The sequence below is a fragment of the Nothobranchius furzeri genome, chromosome 13 (genome assembly GCF_043380555.1).
Source record: "Nothobranchius furzeri strain GRZ-AD chromosome 13, NfurGRZ-RIMD1, whole genome shotgun sequence".
Classification (NCBI taxonomy): Eukaryota; Metazoa; Chordata; class Actinopteri; order Cyprinodontiformes; family Nothobranchiidae; genus Nothobranchius; species Nothobranchius furzeri.
Window position 1 is genome coordinate 35,833,836 of NC_091753.1, and position 22,204 is coordinate 35,856,039.

The window sequence follows — 22,204 nt, forward strand, 5'->3', positions numbered from 1 at the left end:
GATTGTGGTTTGAACACAAATAGTCTCAAGACAACCACTCTGGTGTTCTTCTTCCCTTTTCAGGTTTAGATATTTCAAGGAGAAAAGAGAAGAAAAAGCCTGATAAAGTTACCGCTGTTTCTCACATTTGTACACATCACACTCATAACATTTAGCACAACAAACAAGTGTTGTCAGCTGCAATCCTTTCCAAACCTAAACATCTCGGCAATCATTTTTCAGTTTGTCTCAACACCCATTCTTACCTTCTACGCTCGTTTGTCTCTGACTGCCCTTCAGCTGTCTCAGCAGATGAAGAGGTCAGAGACAACATGAACCAACACACAGCTGCACAAAAGAAAACTGCAGTCAGGAAGACAGTCGAGTGTATTGATTTATGAAGAAAAGAAGACAGTATTGGGAGCTGAAGAGACAGATGCACAAAAGGAGAAAGAAAATAAAGATCAGGATTTACTTGAGAGCATGCACTTTGCAGGCGTCCTTTCCAGTCCCATGAAAACATTTATGTATCATTTTGGATATCTATAGTGTCTTTCATGCACTGATGAGTAATAGTTGTAAAAACATACTTGAATCTGCACAGAAGAGCAAAAATTAAAGTACAAATGAACACAAACTGACATTCATAATCAGTGTTTTTTTTTTCAACATTTAATTTTGGTCAACTTCATTCTTATTTTCACACACACACGCACGCACGCACGCACACACACACACACGCACGCACGCACACCCGGAGGAAATCCTGCCATTAGTACCCTTTTTTCATCACACTCACAAAAACAGGATGTGTGTTATCGTTTAAAAGTGTTTAACTCTATAAGTGCTTGTTAAAAAGATCGGCTCCACATCACATTCACCTTATGGGAAGTTGCCATGGCAACATGTCCTTTAAGGCACAGTCAGGTGTTGACAGCACAGAAATGAGAGCGAGTGAATAATGTGGCTTGTGTGAAAGACAAAATAAAAAGGTACTTTCACCACTCACTGTGTTACAGAACAAGTCTGTCACCAAAGGCTTTACGTTGAGTGCAGACTGAAGCATCTGCAGCTGTCACACAGAAGCCACTGATGCATTGTCACCAAGAGATAACACGGAGACACCGGCGATCTCTCTATCCTACGTTTAGGCTTGTGAGTTTGCTCTCTCAGATAATAAACAGGCTAAAGTGTGCCAGTAAAAGCATAATGCTCTTCCTTAAAAAATCAGATTTTATTTATCATTCAAGAAAATCTCTACTTGTTTCCACGTGTTCATTCACCAAGAAGACAATAAAGCCCTTTTTTATTGCATATTTATTACCTCGTCTCCCTCCTCCTCTCCTTCATTTGCCTCCGTCTAACAATCACGCTCAGTCTGAGACGTTCGTTCTCCAACGCCCTCCACACCCACTCCACCCATCCTTTGAGAGTCATAGTGTGAGAAAGGGTGACTATTCTCAAAGCAAACATGTTTCCTCATGCACTGGGCAGTGCAGTTTCTGTGCAATAAGTTCAGCATCGCATGCTTCCTGCATGCATGTCCTTTAAATAATACAGTTCTGTAGATTCATTCAGAGAATGAATGATGGGGCCAAAAACAGAGAGGAAGCTTCTAAATTTAAATCTGAATCAAAAGGACTTGTGGGATGATGCTTTGATGCGGTCTTATTTGTGGGAATGTTGATGCTCCTGTGCTCATATAAGCGCATAGACACTAGTGCTGAGTGTTTTTGGATTGTCACTGCTAACACAGTGACCCAGTCTGGAATATGTAGGTTACCCCTTTCTTCCTGTCCTCGTGTTTCTGCTCACACTTAGCTGAGTGGAGGTTTGTTGTTGCTGACACAGAGCTGTTCTGATGCATCGTTTTTGTGTTTGAAACAGAAATGTAAAGATGATTCACAACAAACCAGTTTAGATGGTGAATAAAACTCCTACTAAGTACTTGCTCATACCATGACTGTGAAAAATCAAGTCAGCCAGAACATTTGGTCCACTTATGGTGTCTTCTGAGTCCAGGGTTCTTTCAGCAGATCCTCTGAGTTCTGGGTTGGATTGAGAGTGGGGCAGTGGGCTGGAAGGACGCTTCACTTCTTCAGTTGTTCTTAAAGTTTAGAAATGTTTTATGTTAAGTTTTCAAGTAGTTTTATCAATATTTACACAAACTGACTCACAAAATATGTAAAAACATGATCGAACACTAATTAAAAAACACAATTTTCAACAAACAGTTAAGTCTATCTGTCTGTCTGTCTGTCTGTCTGTCTGTCTGTCTACGTACGCACGTACGTACTGTGGACCAAAACTGGCATATTCATTAATCTTCTGAAGACCGATGGACCTTATTAGTGCCAAAAACCTGGTTCTAATACGGGCATCTGTGTTTTAGGGTTAGAGGTCAGATGTGAATTGAGTTTTTGTTACAGTTAGGTTTAGAAACACACACTGATTAGTAGAGGTGCTGAAACAAATCGATTCAAGTCTGAATCGGGATACTTATTTATAAAGATTCAGAATCGATTCACAAAGGTTCGGAATCAATTCCAGGAACTCAAATGTTTGGCATGTTTCAGGCTTGAGATGCACTTTTGTACATTGTTTTGGTCTTTGTTAGGAGAGTTAGTACTCCGTTTACTTTTGTGGTCCCATAAATTGGAATGATTTATTTTTGAATCTGCTGATAAGTGGGGGACTAGAATGTAATTTTTTTTCCATACTCAGAAATTTGAGATATTCTCATATTTATTTTCTAAGGTGATAAGTGAGTACTCAGGATTACTCATGAGTTTATTTGAAGTTATTGATAAATGAGAGAAAACGTTTTCCTTTGTAAGAAATCTGAGGCACTTTTTTTAAAACAGGTTGAGGACTCAAATATTAAACTTGTTTCCACAGATACTCAAAAAGTATTTGACTGTATTACTTTCAAAGCTACTGTTAGGTAACTAAAGATTTGTTATATTTTACAAGGTAAGCAAAAATAAATGTTGCCTTTTGGTCAAAAGATAGTTTCTGTTTACAGTTTTAGAATCACTTTATTTTACCTTGTAAATGAGCTTTTTTTTTAGCATGACTAGTTTAAAGTAAAATAAAAAAAATTCTCATAGCTTTAACTAACTTGCACAACAAAGTAGTTAATCCTGGAACTGACAATATTTGTTAATATTGATTGTGAATCGATTTAAATCGAGAATCGATTCTGAATTGAATCGGCACCCCGAGAATCGGAATCGAATCAAATCGTGAGTTGCTCTGAGATTCACATCCCTACTGATTAGGGTAGGGGTTAGGCATAAATACAGTTACTAAAATGAATGGAAGTCAATGCAAAGTCCTAATATGAATAGAAAAACTAGCGTGTGTGTGTGTGTGTGTGTATACTGTTATAATGTGTGTTTTCTCTGAATGCATCAAAGTCATAAAATCTAAATATTTTACTACTGACTGATCTCTAATCAGACACCCTGGTTTGTGCTTTTGTACTTTCAGGCTCTGCAAAAATTAGCAAGTCAGTACTTAAAGAAAGACTGGCCTGGAATCAGCCCTGATGACCAGAGAACAGACTACAGGTACATTTGTTTACATTGTGACTATAAAACTTAAAAATGCATTTATATTTCCTGCTCATGTCCAGTGCAGTCAGTAATTATGATAAGAAGCTTTTACAAATACTGTGTTCCTGCAGAGCCTCTTTAACATTCTCTTTACTTTTACACAAGTTTTCATATTAAATGATGCTTTTTACTCACTGACAAGTGGAACTAAGAATTTCAACTTGTCTTTATGCGAAATATCTTTTTGTTTTGAGTTGTTCTTGAGACTGCTCTTCTTTCATCTCCAAATAGAAATGTGTATGCAGTGTGGAGGGCCTACTTGGAGGGTACGGTTCAGGTGAGCCAGTCCAGACTTAATGTATGTGACAACTACAAGAGCCAAGTCTCAGAGCCAGCCAAGACCGTTAGACTCTACAAGGAACAGCAGCTCAAAAAGGTGAGTGGGTGTGTGGTCGGCGGAGGTTACTCGTGTCTTCTGGCGGGAATAGGTGTTCTCCATCCCTCTGGTGGTTTTTACACACTGACCCACTAAAGTAGCTTGTCTGTTGTGTAATTTCTCTCATGCAGACCATCGATCAGTTGAGTTGTGTTCAAGCAGAGCTGCAGGAGTCTGTGAAGGAGTTGGCAAAAGCAAAGAAAAAATACTACGACTGCGAGCAGGTGGCCCACGCTGTACGGGAAAAGGCTGACATTGAGGCCAAGTACGTTAACGTGTGTGTGTGTGTGTGTGCGCGCGCACGCACGCGCGCGCGTGTGTGTGTAAGAGATAGAGAGATGTAAAAACGCTAATTCATTTCATGTGTAGTGTTGCCTCTCTCTCCCTCTCAATTAGTTCCAGATTTTGATTCAGTGCAGATGAATGTTGTTTTCCTGCCATCCCCCTTGGTGGTAGTACCTATGGTGACTTTCTCACTTCACTGAATCCTCAACTCTAGTTAGTGCTCACATCGATTAGCCAATCTACTTTTTGTGGCTCTGTATCAATCAGTAAATAGTCAGAACCACACAAGCTACTCTGCTGCCTCTGAAGAGTGTAAACTTGAGTAAAATGACATAAGTGAAGGGAAACATGCTTTTGTATTTGTTTGTAAAGCTGAGAAAAACATGATTACCATACTGGCCAGTTATATTACTGTAGGCATGTTTGCTGAGTGTTTTACTCAGTAAGTTAAATTCCTGTTAGATATTAATAATTAAAGTTCACAGAGAAACCGGTTCTTTCTTGTCATTTTTTAAATCTGATTGCTCACTCTGAGTTTAACATGGAGGCTTCAAGAGCAAATTGAAATGCTTATTGCGGATATTTCATTTTAAAATACATAACAGCAGAGTTTTTGGAGTAAAAACCAGAACCTTTCTCAGCAAAGCTTCTAAAAAGGCTCTTTTTTTTCTAAATCTGAACCTCTGACGTAACCAAAGGGAGTTAGAAGCTAGGCGCTGCCTCAGCTCAGGGTGGAGAGCGGACAGTTTTCAGGTAGAGAGGTCATGTTATCCAGTCAGTGTGTGTGTTTACTAGTTATGGGTTGTGTTCATTTTGATAAACTATAGTTAGTGAAGGCTGTACCAACTCCAGCCTGTCTGGACGAGTCCACGGGTCTCCATATAAGAGAAACAACGCCTCTATCGCCGTGCCTGAGGGCATTTTGTGCAGCTGAAAAGATGGACTTCTGTAGCCCACATTGGTCGGTACCAGGACAGGGAGGTCTGCGCTGGACACCGGAGACCCGTGGCTGGGTCTAAAAAATTAAATGCGGATTTCTGAAACTCAGATCACCATCAGAACCAGGTCAGAACCGACCACCAGAAGAGATGCACAGCTCAGTGGGGCAGCTGGTTTGTGGGTTGAAACCAGATCAGAACCGCCGCTTGGACCACCAGGAGAGGGTGTACGGCTTTTAAAATACGAGCTCAACTGACCTGCTGGTGTCTGGGTCGGATCCAGCTCAAAGAAGCCCGCGTGAGCTCCAGAACCGGATGACAGGTCTCTCTAAGCGCTAAACTAGTTACGTGAATGGATAATGACGAGTATGAGACCGCTGACAGATGCGCATTAGTTTATTGTGGTCAAGTATTAATATTAAATTAACTGACCGATACTATTTTAATTGTCTGGTACATGATGGTAATCTGTACAATATTGTGATGTTAGCACACAAGTTTAAGCTAGCATCGTTAACTCACCTGCTGCTCCCACTGCTCCTCCTCAATCTCTCTGGTTTGTCCGATGGTTTCTCCCTCTGGTTGGTCTCTGCTCTCTGGGGCGTGCAGCAAACTCATAACTTTATGGTTGTGGTCCATCATGAGTAGAATTATAAACATTTAAAGTTTCCTCTGTGTCAGATTAGAATACATATTTTTCTCTGAATTAAGCTAACAGGACTCCCTCATGGTTTACGGGAAAAAAGTTTTCTCACAAAAATGACTCTAAAAGCCTAAATAATTCATGTATGTGTAAAAAAATAAAATTTAAACAAGTTTCTTTTATGTTTCTCTTAACATTGGTTAATGGGAGCCTCTAACTTGCAATTAGCTGAAAATAGTCCTCAATACCGATTTCCTGCATTAGGTGCCAATAGAAAAGGAAACACTCAGATTAGAAAGACCACTTAGATCTAAATCACAGGAATTGAACATTCATAGAGTCACCCATCTTGGCTCACAACGGGGAAGGCTGTGGTTTAGCGTCCAGGCAACAACAGAGAATGTTTCAGCTAGTAGAAGCTAGCCTTTAGCATTAGCAACTGCTCAACATGGCAGAACTCCTTCAGGCTTGTGTTATTTGTGGAGATAAAACGTGAATGTTGGAAGTCAAATGGAGTCGGTGGTAGAGTCTTGTTGCAGTTAACTAATCAAAGGCAAAATGTCTTATCAGGAATAATAATGTCTAACTTCAACTCCTGAAACAGGAGCATCCGAGCTTTTTTCCACAGAGAACGACTCACAAGGCATTCGTTTATACTAGAGATCACTGCAAATGCATTGAAGTAACGTGTGAATGAGAGCTTGTTTCTTTTATTTTTTTCAAATAAAACCATGAGTATTTGAATGTTTGTTGAGATTAGCTCTTTGTTTGGTTGTTTCAGGTCCAAACTGGGACTTTTTCAATCAAGAATTAGTTTACAGAAAGCAAGTGTAAAGGTAAGCAGGCCTTCCCTCAAAAGTCATCAAACAGAATATGAATGTTTCTCAATTTTGTAATGAATCCTAAATTAAAGCCTAAAGCTCCTCTACATTAACATTTTTTATTTAACTTCTTACATTTAATAGTATTCGTTTATTTTAAATTAGATTTCAAAATCAGCTTTTTTTTATGTTCTTGCATTGTTCTTAAGATTTGATGACCGTTTTATGTATTTGCTGTTTTCTTGCCCCTGAAAAACACATGGCATTGTTTCTGTGCATGAAATGTGCTATATAAATGAAGCTGCCATGCCCTTTCTACATTTTTGTATTCCTGTTTAGGTTTTACATACACATTTGTGTCTGTTTTCTTCCAGTTGAAAGCTAAGAGAAGTGACTGTAACGCCAAGGCGACACAGGCCAGGAACGACTACCTGCTAACGCTAGCTGCTGCAAATGCTCATCATGATCGCTACTATCACACAGATCTACTGCACTGCATACAGGTTTGGAACAAAAACAAGGGGTGCGAGAGAGAATCCCATCACCGCTCAAACTGACTTAGGAGTCTCATTTGCATGCCTTTGAGGGATTTCTTTTCCTTGGCAAAGGGGGAAATATTTTCTGGTTCAGAAATTCAAATGAAGTTCTTTGAATTAAAGCTCAGTTAAAGACAGATTGTATTTTTTGTAGGAGTGCACACACCCAGACTCCCCCTCAGTATAAGGGAAATAGTTTAAAGGAGAATACTGAACATGAAAAGTTGGTAATTTCACAGTTTTCAGTCTTCAAAAGACTGCCTCAGCCTTCCATAAATTTGTTATTTGAAAGGATCTTGTGAAGAAAAGCTCAGTAAAATTAGACATTCTGGTGTCTTCTAACTAAAAGGCTAGCTGGAAGGAAATCTAAATGATCATAATGCTGAAGAAGTGCACATCAGTTGCATGCATTACTTTTTTAACACAGAAAAAGAGTTTCTTTACCTTTGTTTGCTGGCGTTTCGAAGGAAGTGACGCCGCCAACAGTGGCGAGCTCTGAGGAAGACCACAGTGGTGGTCAAAACGTCAGCAAAAAAAGATACAACGACCCTTTTCCTGAACCAAGTAATGCAGTTAGAAGAAACACACAGAATGAATGCACAGAAGACATCAGTTACGTGTCTGAAACTTCTAGGTATCTAAAGATAATGCAACCTAAACTGAAATTTGGTGTTTATTTAAAGCTAATTTCTGGAAATTGAAGCATCTTTTCTAAATAAATTCTGCTGCAGCAAACCCATCCAATAAGAGAATGATAAACAGCCAAATTCAAAGAGAATGTTTACAGTAGCCTCTTTCAAACTTACAGCTTCTTAACCCTTGTCCCCGACCCGAGCACACTTGGCCTTAGGTGGAAAAGAGCATCTATACTATGAGGCCATTGTGAATAATAGATCCTCCACTTCTGCTGACAGAAGGGACAGGACTGCAGGGAAAGATGCCTGTACACAAATCTGTGCATGCTAACACACAAGGAGAATGAGGGACACTGCTTGAGGCGAGCAAGCTGTTCCTCCCTCTCCTCTGTAGTTCTGCTGGTGGTGTTTACAGGTCCTCGTAAAGATCTGTAACACCATTTTACTGAGCCGACGATAACGCATCTGCACAACAATGTCTGCATTTTTCACTTCATCATAAAAAGTTTCTTTTGCCGCTGATATGAAGAGGCAGTCGGGCAGCCAGTTCTGCAGCAATCCCGTCTCTTTAATGGGATGAAGTCAGGTCATCTGACACTAATTTAGAAGCAGACTAATTAATCAATCACATTTGAAGGTGATGCTAAAATATTTGGATCAAATCTTTATTTATAAACACGGACATTGTTGACAGCAGTTCCTGTCTGCAGCGGTAACTGGTGAGCTCTGCTGTCCTTGTCAATGCGACAGTTGTTGTGAAAGAACAGGAGCTGCTCCACGTCTCCCTCTGCTGGTCAGTTTAACCATTTAGATACAGAAAAACACCATTTCACACCTCCGCTGCCCTGTCTGCCCTTCTGTGCTGAACTTATGTTCAGACTGAAGCAGTCATTCAGCATTAAGTCACACACACACGTAAGAAAAAAAATAAAAGAGCTGGCTACTGTACAGACGCCAAGCTTTTTCTGGAAGCTGACTCACTTGATTTCAGCACTACCGTAAATGGACAGAATAATAGGAGGGGAGGGAGAGGTGAAAAAGAGGGGGAGGAGGAGGAAATTACCAGAGTGATGAGGGAACATGTGGAGAGGAGTCGGCCTGCAACCCACCCTGAATGACATCATTTCCTCGTCAATATCCCATTGTTTTATAAGACTGAGTTAAATGTGAGCAAAAGCCACAGCTGGGATGTTTATGTGCACATTTGAAGCTTTTGTTTTCATTCGTGGGGAGCTGGAACTCAAATTGATTTACAAGTACATTAAAAACTCTTTTTATAGAGGATGTTCAAAGGGAACATAATGCGAAGCAGAATCAAATCAAATATTTATGTTTGTCTGCGAGGGGAGAAAGACACTTGACTCACAAGACCCACTGGCTCCTGCAGTTAATGCAGGTTTCTGGAGTGCTCTGGCTGGAGGAGAGTGTTTGAGCCTTTAAAGTTTCAAGTGTGTGTGTGTGTCTGTGGTTTTGTTTTGAACTCTTTCACCTTCCACTGCAGCTGTGAAAACATACTCACACACACACCTCTGTATGCTAACTTTTACAATCCCACAAAGCTGCTAAGACGGTTTCAAAAAGCTCTTTCTTCTCTTCTCTATTACCTGTGCACTCTTTCGTGTCTATCTGATTTCTGTTTGGATGGATCTGCAGCTCAGCAACAATATTTTGGGCTTCATACATCATCTATTGAAAGCTGTCAAACACAAGGCTGTGCTTGGTTTCAGTCTGGCTACAGTTCACCACGACAGTTTGTCCCATTGGTTTACACAATGTTTATTTTGGGTTTTAGTTCTTAAAAAACATTTAGATAAAGTTGATATTCTACATCACCCTAAAACAGATTTATATTTAAACAGGACTGATAATCTTATAATAAAAACTTAACATTTTCTCTCTCTTTTTTATCCTTTTATAACATCTGCTTAAAATACCCAAACCCTTTTGAAATAGAAAACAGATTGGAATAAAAACATCAAAATGTAGAATGAAATAAATTATTTGATATGTGTATGGCTAGAATGTCACTTGGGGTTTTCAAACTTTTAATATTTGACTCAAGTAGCAAATTAGCAGATGTTTGAAATGGGTTGTTACAGTCCTGAATGAATGAATGAATGAATGTGGTTAATTTTGATGTAAGAACATAGCAGCACACTGATTTAACATGTTATGACACTGAATTGATATTTGAAAGCAATGCAAATATTTACTCTATTTTTTGTATGGTGCAATTCAATCTCCAGCTGCTAGGTGGCAGCGATTTTTGTCACTTTCATTCTGATGGAACAACAAGATCTGACGAGAACACTGGATGGCCAGTCCTGATTCTCGCACTGTGCCCTTCGGTCTTCTGTTACGTGCACTTGGAGGAAGTGCACAGTAAGACTTTGAGTGTGCAAATAATTGCCGAATTTGCCTCATCGACCACGATGCCTGCCGGGATGCCGGTTGCTGTTTGTGCTACATCTTAAAAAACGTTATTAACAACTTTCAAACAAACAATTAACATTCATTGCTGTCCACATTAAATATTAGTCAAAAACATTCAGAGCATGAATAAATATCATTAATCGTCCAAAAATTAACTACTTTAGTTTAAAAATACACATTTGCAGAAAAGGCACTTGAACCTTTGTTCCGCTTTCTTCTCAAAATTCCCATGCAGCAATTGATTGTGGGTAATACACTTGGCCCAAGTCCATATCGATGCGGACCTGGGCCAAGTGCGGATCAAGGGTGCAAAAGGGATGTGGTCAACTTCCACAAATGAGGATTGGGACATTGGAACGTGCAATTGAAGGGCACAAGGGTGGAAGTGTGAGTATTGGGATTGGGCCAATGTGTCTTGGAAGCATCTGGCCTGAGTTTTCCAATGAAATTCAGACGTAAAAATAAAAAAATATTGTCTGGCTTTTAGGATTACAATGCATCAAATCGTCTTCCCCTGTGTTGTGATATAAACCGTGTAACCAGATTGTTGCCGATACACCTCTAGTGGGTAACATATGAATATATTGTATTATGCAGCTTTGTTCACCTGATCATTGATCTTCTTTCTTCTTCTTCTTCTTGGTGTATCCCTTGCTCTTTTGATTATATTGTTTTCGAAAATGAAATTCCACTGAGTTCTTCTGTTGTGACCCCATTGTCCTTCCCCCTGTCTGTTCTCTAGGCCTTGGATGGAAGGATCTATGAGCATGTAAAAGACTACCTGGTCGCCCTGTGCCGCACTGAGCAGGAGGCCTCACAGGCTACACACACCACCTACCAGTTCCTTTTAGAAAAATCCACCAGGGTGAGTAAGATGTTGCATTAATTTGGAAGGTTTTGCAAATGTATGAAACATAAAGTAAATCAACTGTTTTGGGTGAATTTCGAGAGGAATATGTTTATGTTTATTTATTTGGCAGATGCTTTTATCCAAAGCGACGTACAATTGTTAACCTGTAGGTAGGGGTTGTATCAACTAGTCGACTTCACTGCTCTGTAGTGACTTTTTATGCCTTTCATTGACTAGTCGCTGTCACGTGATGATGACCGACAAGATGCAGTCCTCGGAAAAGACAGCAGGTGACGAGCCCCTGCGCGTCGGGAGGCGGCGCGCTGTGCCAGAGCGTCGGACATTTGACCGAATTGTGACTTTTACCCTCTTGCAATTTAACCTTCACCTCACCCTCATCCTAACCTTAACTAGCTTGCGCATGCAAAACACCTCACTGGTGCGGCCGGCGCGCAGCGCGCACTCCGCTGTTCTTTTAGAACTGCTGTTCAAAGGTAACTCATAGGGTGAATAAATATGAAGTCAGGTAGCAGTTTTTCTTTAGGACTGAGAGGAGATGCAGGAAGATAATAAACAGAGACAGGACAGAAAAATAGTCAAATAAAAACAAGTTCATTTTTGTACCTGGTGGTTGCAACAAACAGACACCATCGTAGGTATTCTGAAGTGAGGAACAGAAAATGAAATAATTATTTTAATGTTTAGAGCAGCAGGAACTCTGAGAGGCTGCAGGTGCATCAGTGAGTTTGTGGCCACTGCGCAGGGGGAGGGGGGAGAGGGCTGAAGCAGGGGAACAGTAAAGATGCAGAAGAGATGTGTTTAACTTTGAAAATGTGGGCACAATTTCAATTGTCACAAACTCCAGCGAACCAACCCGCTTCAGGTGTATGACGTCATCAACGACTAGTCAAAGTCGACTCGATTTTCATTACTTGACTGTCGACATTAAAAAAAATTAAGTCATGCAGTCCCTACCTATAGGGCATGTTGTGATCTGTGGGGGAAACTGGAGTACCTGGAGGAAACCAATGCATACACGGGGAGAACACGCAACTCCACGCAGAAAGGCCGCAGCCGAGTTTCAAACCTGCAACCTTCTTGCTGCGAGGCAACAGTGCTAACAACTGCGCCACCACGCAGCCCATAGTACTTGTTGCTCTAACTATTTGGGATATGTTAAAATGACTTCATTGTTTTGGTTTGGTGTGAATGTTTCTACCAGTCATTTTGGAGGAAATCAGTTTTTTTAGTTATTTATTAAAATGAATGGAAAATGATATCGAATGCAGAAAAGAATGAGAAAAAAACAAGTAATTGTTTTTTTGGACCTCATATAGTAGATCAGGCTTTAAAACAAAACTTATTTCTTGCTCTTAATTAATTTGTTGATTTCCACACAAGTTGCCACCAAGCGATAATCTCAGTATCCAGCCACAAAATCCATCCATCATTCATTTTCCTGCTCTTATCTGGGGTCGGGTCACGGGGGCAGCAGCCTAAGCAGAGGCCCAGGTTTCCCTCTCCCCAGCTACTTGGGCTAGTTTCTCTGGGGCAATCCCAAGGCATTCCCTGGCCAGCTGAGAAACATAGTCCCTCCAGCTTGACCTGGGTCTTCCTTTAGGTCTCCTCCCAGTTGGACATTCCTGAAAAACCTCACAAGGGAGGCATCCTAATTAAGTGCCTGAACCACCTCAAATAGCTTCTCCCAATGTGGAGGAGCAGCAGATCTCAACTGACTCCTCTTGATGTGGAGGAGCAGCGGGTCTACTCTGAACCCCTCCTGGATGACCGAGCTTCTCTAAGGGAGAGCCCAGACAATCTGCAGAGAAAACTCATTTTGACCACTTGTATCCGCGATCTTGCTCTTTTGGCCACTACCCAAATCTCGTGACCATAAGTGAGGGTAGGAACATAGATCGGCCTGTAAATCGAGAGCTTTGGCTTCCAGCTCAGCTCTCTTTTCACTGCGACAGATCAGTACAACGCCTGCATCACTGCAGATGCAGCACCAATCCACCTATCTATCTCATGCTCCATCTTTCCCTCACTCATTAACAAGACCCCAAGATACTTAAACTCCTCCACTTGGCACAGGACCACTTCCCTGACCTGGAGAAGGCATTCTACCCTTTTCTGACTCAAGACCATGGTGTGAGAACTAGAGGAGCTTATTCTCATCCCAGCTGCTTCACAATCTACTGCAAACCGCTCCAGCAAAAAACATCACTTTCTGATGAAGCCGACAGGACCACATCATCTGCAAGACACAGACCTGATTCTCAGGTCACCAAAACGGATCCCCTCACCACCTTGGTTTCACTTAGAAATCAGAATGAGTGACAAAGGGAACCAACTCACCGGAAACAAGCCCAACTTACAGCCGACAATGTGAACCAAGCTCTGACACATATGGGGACTTAACAGCCCACATCAAGGTGTCTAGTACTCCATACTCCTAGAGTACCCCCAAAGCCCTCCCGAGGGCCGCAGTCGAACGCCTTCTCCCAATCCACAAAACACATGTAGATTGGTTGGGTGAACTACTATGGTCTGCCAATCCAGTGGAGCCATAATATATCAATAAATCTTATTTGTTCTCTTTCAGATAATACAAGAGTTCAATCAGCAGTTGTTCATGCAAGAAAATCCTGTGTTTCACAAAGCACACGACTTCCAGTTCCAGCCCAGTGAATACGACATGGTGAGACTCAGAAAGACACACACACACGCACGCACGCACCCGCGCGCGCACACACACACACACACACACACACACACACACACACACACACACACACGTCTGTCTTTCTATCATAGTGAGGACCCTCCATTGACTTCCATTCACATTTGTGATTTCACCATGCCTAACCCATACCCCAACCCCAACCATAACCAACACTGATCTATTCCTAACCTTAACTAAAACTTAATTCACACTATACCTCTAACTGGTATAGTAAGCTTCTGGTATGATTCTAAAAAAAAGTGAGGACCCAAAAAATGTCCTCACTTTGTAAGGAAAATGGTCAAAATGGTCCTCAGTATGTAGTATGTACAAGAACACACTTACACAGACACACACACACACACACACACACACACACACACACACACACACACACACACACACACTGGACACTTTCAGCCCCCAGTATTTGCATCTTTTCCTCCCTGCAGCTGTGGGTTCAGCTCTCAGCTCTTTTTAATCAGCTGAATTTTTGGAACAAAGTTGTTTCCTTTCTATTGTTTTAATCACAGTGACCGTCATTACACCGCGGACTCAGAGGCTTTCAGTGAAAAGCTATGATCACTCTCTCTCCAGAGATAGCTTTGGGTCTTTTCTTACCAGCATTTGAAGAATCTTTGTTTTTTCATGCTAACGATTCAAAGCTGTGTTGCTAACTAGTGTCTTGTGACCAGATGAATCAACTTCTTGTTCTAATTTTAATTTCCAACCAATGTTCGTCCTCTGAGAAATAATCCTTCTTTGAATCTTTTATCGTCCAACTAAACTAATTAAAACATCTACCATTTTCAACTGATCGCTGAGTCTAACATGTTTAAGATTGTTGTCAATGTTTTGTGAATGCAGCACAGCAGTTGGAATAGTGCTGTTTCACTCCTCTGTGGACTTGTTAAGTATTTCTGTATAAGAAACGTCTCTCAGTGGACACAGTCTCAAATTCCCCTCTAGACGTAGTGATCGCTTTCGCTTGTGTGTGTGTGAGTCACACACTTCAGTTCTGTGCCTTCTCTCTCTCTGTCACTCTCTCTCTCCCCTGTCACTTTAACATGTTTTCTTTTCAACAACGTTCTGCTCTTATGTCTTTCTGCTCTTCTTCAACATGTGCTAACATTTTCCTAAACTTTTTCTCCCATTAACCCCTGCTTGTGTTTGTGTGTCTGTGCACTTGCACTGCTGTGTGTGCGTTTGTGTGTGTGTCAGACTCTGGGCTCGGTGCAGCAGTTGGTGGACATTGAGCCATCGCCCGTCAGTGCCATGAGAATGACCCTGGCAGAGGTATTTTTACTTGTTGTTAACTACTCACCTTCATTTCTGCTCCACTAACATCCTGGTCTCTCTCTGGCTTCTCAAACTATTCCCATCCCCAAAACAAATTTCAAATAGGTTGATGCCATGCCAGTAGAAGGTAATAACATCAACATTAACAACACATCTAGATGCAAATGAAGAACATTCTCCCAAACAAGTGTCTTTTTGCCCTATACGTTGTCAACTTCTGCCATTTCCCCTCAAACCTTTCCAGCACAGGATCGTAGTTTCATGGCAACAGGGCTGGGATAAAGATGTAGATGTAGAAAAATACAAGCAGGAAAGGCATTTTTTAACACCGGGGGGGGGGGGGGGGGGGGGGGCAACTTTTGCTATGTGTTACAGATGTTTTGTCGTTTTAATAAAAGATTATTGGCTTTCTTTGGGGGTTTTACTTAATGAGCTTTACTCTCCCGACGGATTCTGTATCTGCGATTATGACTCTCAGGCCACTTTTTCCTCCTCAGCAACCTCACAGTTCTTTAAGGAGAAACTTTGTAGCTGCGGTTTTACAGTGTTGCTGCAGCTGGTACAAATCATGACATGTCTATTGTTTTTTAAAGATAGAAACAAACATGACAAATAATCAGAGGGCTTTGAACCACTGGTGTATAAGCTGTTTTATGTGATCTTTTGATTAGATAATTATTGTGCTGGATAAAAACACTTGTTAGTAGCTTTAATTTTTATTAAGTAAAATTATAAATGAAGTTGCTCTAAACCAGGGGTCTCCCAACACGTTGCTCGTGAGCTACTAGTCGCTCCCCTTGAAGCATAGTAGCCAGCGAGCCATTCCACCTGAAACTAACGGTTTAAGTAACAAGGGACAGCTTTTAAATTTATTGGCAAGCCGTCCCAATTTTCTGTAACATCTAATCTAAAATTTGCTTTTTGTGGAAGTAAAATAATAATCGGATTAATGCACAAGTTTTTTGATAAACATGTTCAAGTCTGTACTACTAGAAATACGCAGATTCATTTAAGGGGGTACAGCATGGAATCGCTTCTAAAGAAGAAGGGATAACGTTGGTTATACAGACCTGGTTTGGGTTTAAGGAGTCTGATGTTGAGCTGAAAAACATCCTCAGTAAAATAATCTGGGCGACAGCAAAGTCCTATTTGTGGTAATAGCTCATTAACTCAAGTAGAACGTTGTTTGTTTATGAACACACATTTTCAAACTTTCTAAACATCTCCTGTGATTTAGTTTCCACTAATTTCACTCAACTGCTTCAGCTGATTATCCTATTTAGGAATAAAACAGGATTGTGAAAGCTCTCTCTGTCTTACTCTCAATCGCTCCGTGTTGCGCAGCCATCAGACTCATCAGCTGATCAAGAGGCAGAGGTAAAGGGTAAACCTCCAACCTTGTTTTAATATCATCAACAAAAATCTGGCAAAGCATCATTTTAACTGCAGCTGTTCACTAGTGAAGTTAAACTTTTTTCTGTTGCATTGTTTGGAAAAATAATCATAAAATAACAATTATTTGAAAGATTTTGTATGGAATGCCATGTAAAGAACATTAAATGTTCTTTACATGGCATTCTATAGTTTTTTGAAGTATTTGTTCATTTTTGACATTTTTATATTATGATAAACTGACATTGCTGCTTGAGTTTCAAAACAGGAATGTCACTATTTTCCTCTTACTTTTTTTAATGATGTAAAGAAAGAAAAAAAAACAGTCTTTTGTATAGCACCTCTCAAGATAGAAATCACAAGGCGCCTCAAAGGAACAAAAGTGTAAAAAATAAAAATGATATAAAAATTAAATAATGTGATTCAAAAATTTAAGGAAGGGGAAAGTGAAATTGAATAAGAAAGAAGTTTCAGTGGATCCCGGGAAAGGCGGAATTGGTAAGAGCAGAATAAGGAGAGGGTGGTGAACTTTAATTGTATTGAAATGCAGAGAAATCACCTTGGGAGTACAATGCATGTTAACATAGTGAGCATAGCATTTTAAACATAGTAGGCATATTCACACATGCAATGTACCAATATGAATGAATTGTACGACAGTAGCTCTTCTGTATTATTCGTGTAAAAGTAGCTCACGGTCTCCGAAAAGCTCCAGACCCTGATCTAAACGTTCTTAACACTCCTATCTTTATCTGCTTTACTCCAACAGTGTAAATCATGGGGTGCACATGAAATCAATTATTACATTTCTATGTAAGTTAAGTTCTTAATTTCCTGGATCATTACCGTGGCATCCAATCTTCTGAATCCAGAAGTAAATTTGTTGTGTAATTTGCAGGAAATTCACTGAGATAACTTTGTTGACACTGTGTTGTTTTTAGTTTTTGGTCTATTTTGTTAAATTTGGAAGTTTATCAAAGTGTTGGATTTGAATGGGTGAAATTGTTAGATGAAGACAAATCTGACTTTAGGAGTGTGTCTATCCATAGTTCTAATTAGATTTTTAGTTGAATTATAAAATATTTGAAAATATCAGTAATATATTTTTTACATGAGGAAATTACATACACTAGCCTGGCAAGCCAGACTAAATAAATGTATTATTTAGTCTGGCAATGCTCCATTGATGGCTCTCGGTTGTGGGGCGGGTTCTACCGTTGTCTTTCAAATGATCTCTGCATGCTGCTGGACAATGAATGTGACATACTCACCGCAACAGCTTTTGGTAAATGAGGCGGCCCACAGTTGAAAAAGGAGAAAACGCATAATTTTTTCAAAAAAAAAAAAAAGCACTTAAATGCATCTATCTGCTCCTGATTCTAATGAAGCCCAAGTTCTAATAGTCCAAAATGTATGTAAAAGCAGTTTCAAATGAGCTGTCGCCATCTTGTTTCACTCTGTTGCATCATCCCACCCACCAGGCATATAGAGTGCCCTGATTGACCCACAAAGTGGATAAAGCTCTGTGATTTGTTCACTAAGCAGATAGAGCACTATGATTGGCCCACCATTATGGACCAATCACAGCTCTTTGTGTTTGAAATCCCTCTAGAGAGCTGTGATTGGCCAGCCAGAATGCTGTTGGGGCTGCAGAGGTTCCAGTGGAGCGTTCCTAGACCAAACTTTGCAAAGCAAGAATTTGGTCTACTTCACTAGGCTATACATACACATGAACAAAAAAATAATGTTTTAAAAAGTGTGGTATAATAATAATAATAATAATTATAATAATAATAATAATAATAATAGAAATAAAATGTGTGCAAAAATGTGCCTTTACTCCTCATTCACACACATCTACTATTCTAAAGTGTCCACTCACACTTCTCGCTCAGTGTGTCTTCACAACAACATAACTGTGATGTAGTGCAGAAAATGACTGTTATTGAGCACTTTGAGGTTTTGTAGAAGTACTGTTTGTAGATGGTCAGGTCATTACACTGTACTTGAGATTTTTTTTCTTCTGAAAGGCTGATCTTGCTATATTGCGCATCATCCTATCTGAAATTGTAATGGTTAATTATTGAGAATCTTTAAATCTGACAATGTGATGTAGTCTTTTTGTCTTGGTGCCAGTGTTTTAATCTAGAGTTCTGCTTCGCTCCATTGACTCTCAGTGATTCTCTTGTGCCCAAATGTAATTAAGCTGTAAATCTCTGGGGTGATGCTTTCGGTTCCACATCTACACTTAACCAGATTTATACCCCAGTATTACTGAATCAGCACTTAATTAATAGTTATGATTTGCAACTAAAGGTGTATTTAAAATATTATACACTTTAGCTCAGTACGTTTATTACATTATCATTATTACGACCATTGCTGGACGTTACATAGGCATACAAGTGGACACACAGCAGTGACAAATGTCTGGGCATCCTCGTGCTCTGTTTCTGTCAGCCATATTTTATTAGCACTAAAGTGACAGCACAGTTGTGTACAATAATAAAAAAAACTGAACTAAACTTTGCGCCAAACTCTGCTATCACTGCTGTTGTCAGCACTGCATAAAACATTTTAAGAGTGGCTAGAGATGCACCAAGAATCAGCTGATAGCGCACACAGTCATCAACATTGGTGGTCTGCTAAACTGGGATTGAAACATCACTAAGCTAGCAATGACAGGTCTTTCATGTGGAGATTTTACCTCCTGATTAACTGTTTTTAAGCTAAAGCTGTGCTAACGAAAACAAGCAAGGTTTTGAACGCAAACACGGTCACAGAACACTTACCCCTCCCCTCGGCGAAGCAGGACAAAACGAGATAGTGCTACACACCAGTCGCTAGGGCTGCTCGATTATGGCAAAAATAATAATCACGATTATTGTGACTGAAATTGAGATCACGATTATTTAGGACGATTTTTCAATTTATGTTGATTTTAATTGTTTTTATTCAGTCATAAAATTGCTCAGGGCACAATCAGGACAAAAAGAAATAAGAAACAAGATGATCACTAAAATAACTCCTGATTCCCAGTATAAAAAGACCAATATACTTATAGCTCATTGTCTATGACCCAAGGGCTATAGACCTTGGTTTAAATCATTTAAGTCTAACCAGTACAGACCCAAATACCAATATCTTGCAAATACTGACAGCAAGAATTATACAGTGGCATTTATAACAAATAAATGCAAATAAATTGATGTTCACAAAATTTTGCATACATTTATTGAGTCGTGTCAAGGTGCTGTAGGAGCGTGCACTAGCACCGTGTCCTCAGAGAGATTATTTATTATTTATCAGCGTGAGGAACTTATTTCTACCTTATTTATAAACTATTTATTCACAAGTCCATCAGTTAATGTAATAATTGTCCCAACCACAGCTGCACCCCCCACCCCCCAAACCCGGTTTCACAGCAATCAGTGGCAAGCTGCACGCGTGTTTAGCGCGCCGCACGCGCACATTTAGCCGTTTTTAGCGGCTTAGGAATGCGCAGGTGTGGTGTGTCACTCACTCTGGTTAATCCAACAGGGAGCCGGCTCTGAGAGCTGTTTCTTTAGCGACTGACACATCACTACATCATTCCCTTTCCTAATGTCCTGAAGAACGGTCCGGAGCACAGGCGGTGTTTAGCTAACCTGCAGGAAACGTCGACGACAGTTATCCAGAAAGTAGCTAAGGGTTACCAGAGATGTTTCTGAGATGTTCGCTAGGTACTTTTAAGTTAAAAAGTCAAGAAGGTGGTCTGAAAAGCTGCTAGAAATAGCGTCAAAGTCACTAAGTTGGCAACACTGTGGGAGGAGTGCTTCATTTGCAACTCAGGGCAGCGCAAGCGGGAGGAGCAAATAATCGGCTTGTTTTGTTTTTTATAATCGTTCAAAACTCAGATCGTAATCGTGATTAAAATTCAATTAATTGAGCAGCCCTACCAGTCGCCATTGACCCTTTTGATTCATTACACCATTTTCTAGATCCAAACATCTTTTGTTGTTCGCCATTTCAAATGGTGTTTTTCTTTTTGAGACTCTGGTAGTTTGTCCTAAAGTTGCAGCGGTAGCAATCGGCTGTTTCTCCTACTGAGCCACAAACCTCTCACACCAGTGGTGTGTCATGAATGGAGGACCCGGGAAAGTGTGGCAGTTCAGCAAGACAGACAGCTCTCGCCAACTGATGGTCCAATTGTTGCTTTTGGTTCGAAACGTGTTATTAACTGAGGTTTTTGGATAAATGAGAGAGAACCACCTTATTAATTTCGTTTGTTTTTTTTATTTCAACAATATATACTATGCTACATTAAAAAGTTGTTAAGAGGCATGAAAAAATGTTTTAAGCAAAATGCAGCTTTAATTGGAAATTTGGAAAAAAGACATCTGTAGCAACAGAAATCCACAAAAAATGGTGATCAGTATCGACCTGAAAACCAGAATGGGTGCATTTCTAAGTACAGCAGTGTACTAATTGCAGTGATATATGTAACTTAATTTGCCAGATGCATCCTTTTTATTTAACTATAATAGAAAGACACTTAGAGGTTAATACAATCATCCTCCAGTCACCAATATAAAACAGGCTGGTGGGCGTTTTAGAGCTGTGTGATATTAAATGTTGTTTTTGTATCCAAACGCCTTGAGGAATTCCTGACCCTATGATTCTGTTTTACTTCCACAACTTTTATAATGTGCTAAAAATAGTTTCTCAGATTTTAGTAGGTTACTACCCAAAATTCAGTATAAAAAGGTTAGACAGTTTAGATTAAATAAACTCCTAATAACTTCATCTTTTCTCATATAGTTTTATTCAGGGAATTCAACATATAGCCAGATAAAGTACAACATTTTTCACTTGGTTGTAACAGATGCATAATGATGTTTTATTGTTCCGTTGGGTTAATTGGTTGGCAGAGCGAAGTTATTTCCTTTTGTTTGTTGCATAAAAAATTAAATCCATAGTAAACGCAGACACTTTCTTACACTCAGTCTTCCACATGTGGTTTTAATAATATTTATATAGATGTGAGACAATAACTGAGCCTTTAAACACACTGTTTCAATTATCTGAGGAGAAAAAAGTTCACTCTCACTTTTTATTGTTTAATTAACAACTACACAGCACATCATACACCTAAAGCTTTAATGCTGACTGTGTGTTTACCCATACCTGTTTCTGCATGTGTGTGTGTGTGTGTGTGTGTGTGTGTGTGTGTGTGTGTGTGTGTGTGTGTGTGTGTGTGTGTGTGCTTGTGTGCGTGGGGTATTTAAGAGCCGTCAGCTAGAATCAGAGTCTGGGACGACCGAGGAGCACAGCCTTAACAAAGAGGCCAGAAAATGGGCAACCAGAGTGGCCAGAGAGCACAAGAACATCATTCACTATAAGAGAGTAAGAGCAAAACACACACAAGAGTGTTACATAAGTTTATTTTAATACACAAACACACTTAACCACTGTTCCTGTGTGTGTTTTACTTTCAGTCTCTGGAGGAGTGTGAGAGTCATGGCCTTCCTCCTACTGAGCAGGGCAGACTAGACCTGGAGCTGAAGATAGAAGACACCAAAGAGATGATGCGCAAAGCCGAGGTCTGTGACTCATCCTGTAAATGTGCTTTTTTATGCTTGCTGTGTGATCAGTTGGGTTTCCTCCTTGTTGTTCTTCTGCAATCACAAGTCACA

At 40.1% G+C, this 22,204-nt stretch overlaps 1 protein-coding gene across 3 annotated transcripts in view; it reads left to right on the forward strand.

Annotated features, from left to right (window-relative positions):
• Positions 1–22,204, forward strand: part of LOC107380428 (F-BAR and double SH3 domains protein 2) — a 96,634-nt gene that overhangs the window by 45,629 nt on the left and 28,801 nt on the right. For 2 of the 3 annotated variants that reach the window (XM_054742733.2, XM_070543515.1), the window contains exons 4-13: positions 3,472–3,551; positions 3,828–3,972; positions 4,104–4,237; positions 6,620–6,674; positions 7,034–7,162; positions 11,006–11,128; positions 13,719–13,814; positions 15,060–15,134; positions 21,798–21,914; positions 22,007–22,111. In XM_054742733.2, the coding sequence (XP_054598708.1) occupies positions 3,472–3,551; positions 3,828–3,972; positions 4,104–4,237; positions 6,620–6,674; positions 7,034–7,162; positions 11,006–11,128; positions 13,719–13,814; positions 15,060–15,134; positions 21,798–21,914; positions 22,007–22,111 (1,059 nt within the window). The remainder of the gene's footprint in view (positions 1–3,471; positions 3,552–3,827; positions 3,973–4,103; positions 4,238–6,619; positions 6,675–7,033; positions 7,163–11,005; positions 11,129–13,718; positions 13,815–15,059; positions 15,135–21,797; positions 21,915–22,006; positions 22,112–22,204) is intronic. The other variant, XM_054742734.2, reaches the window with a different exon arrangement.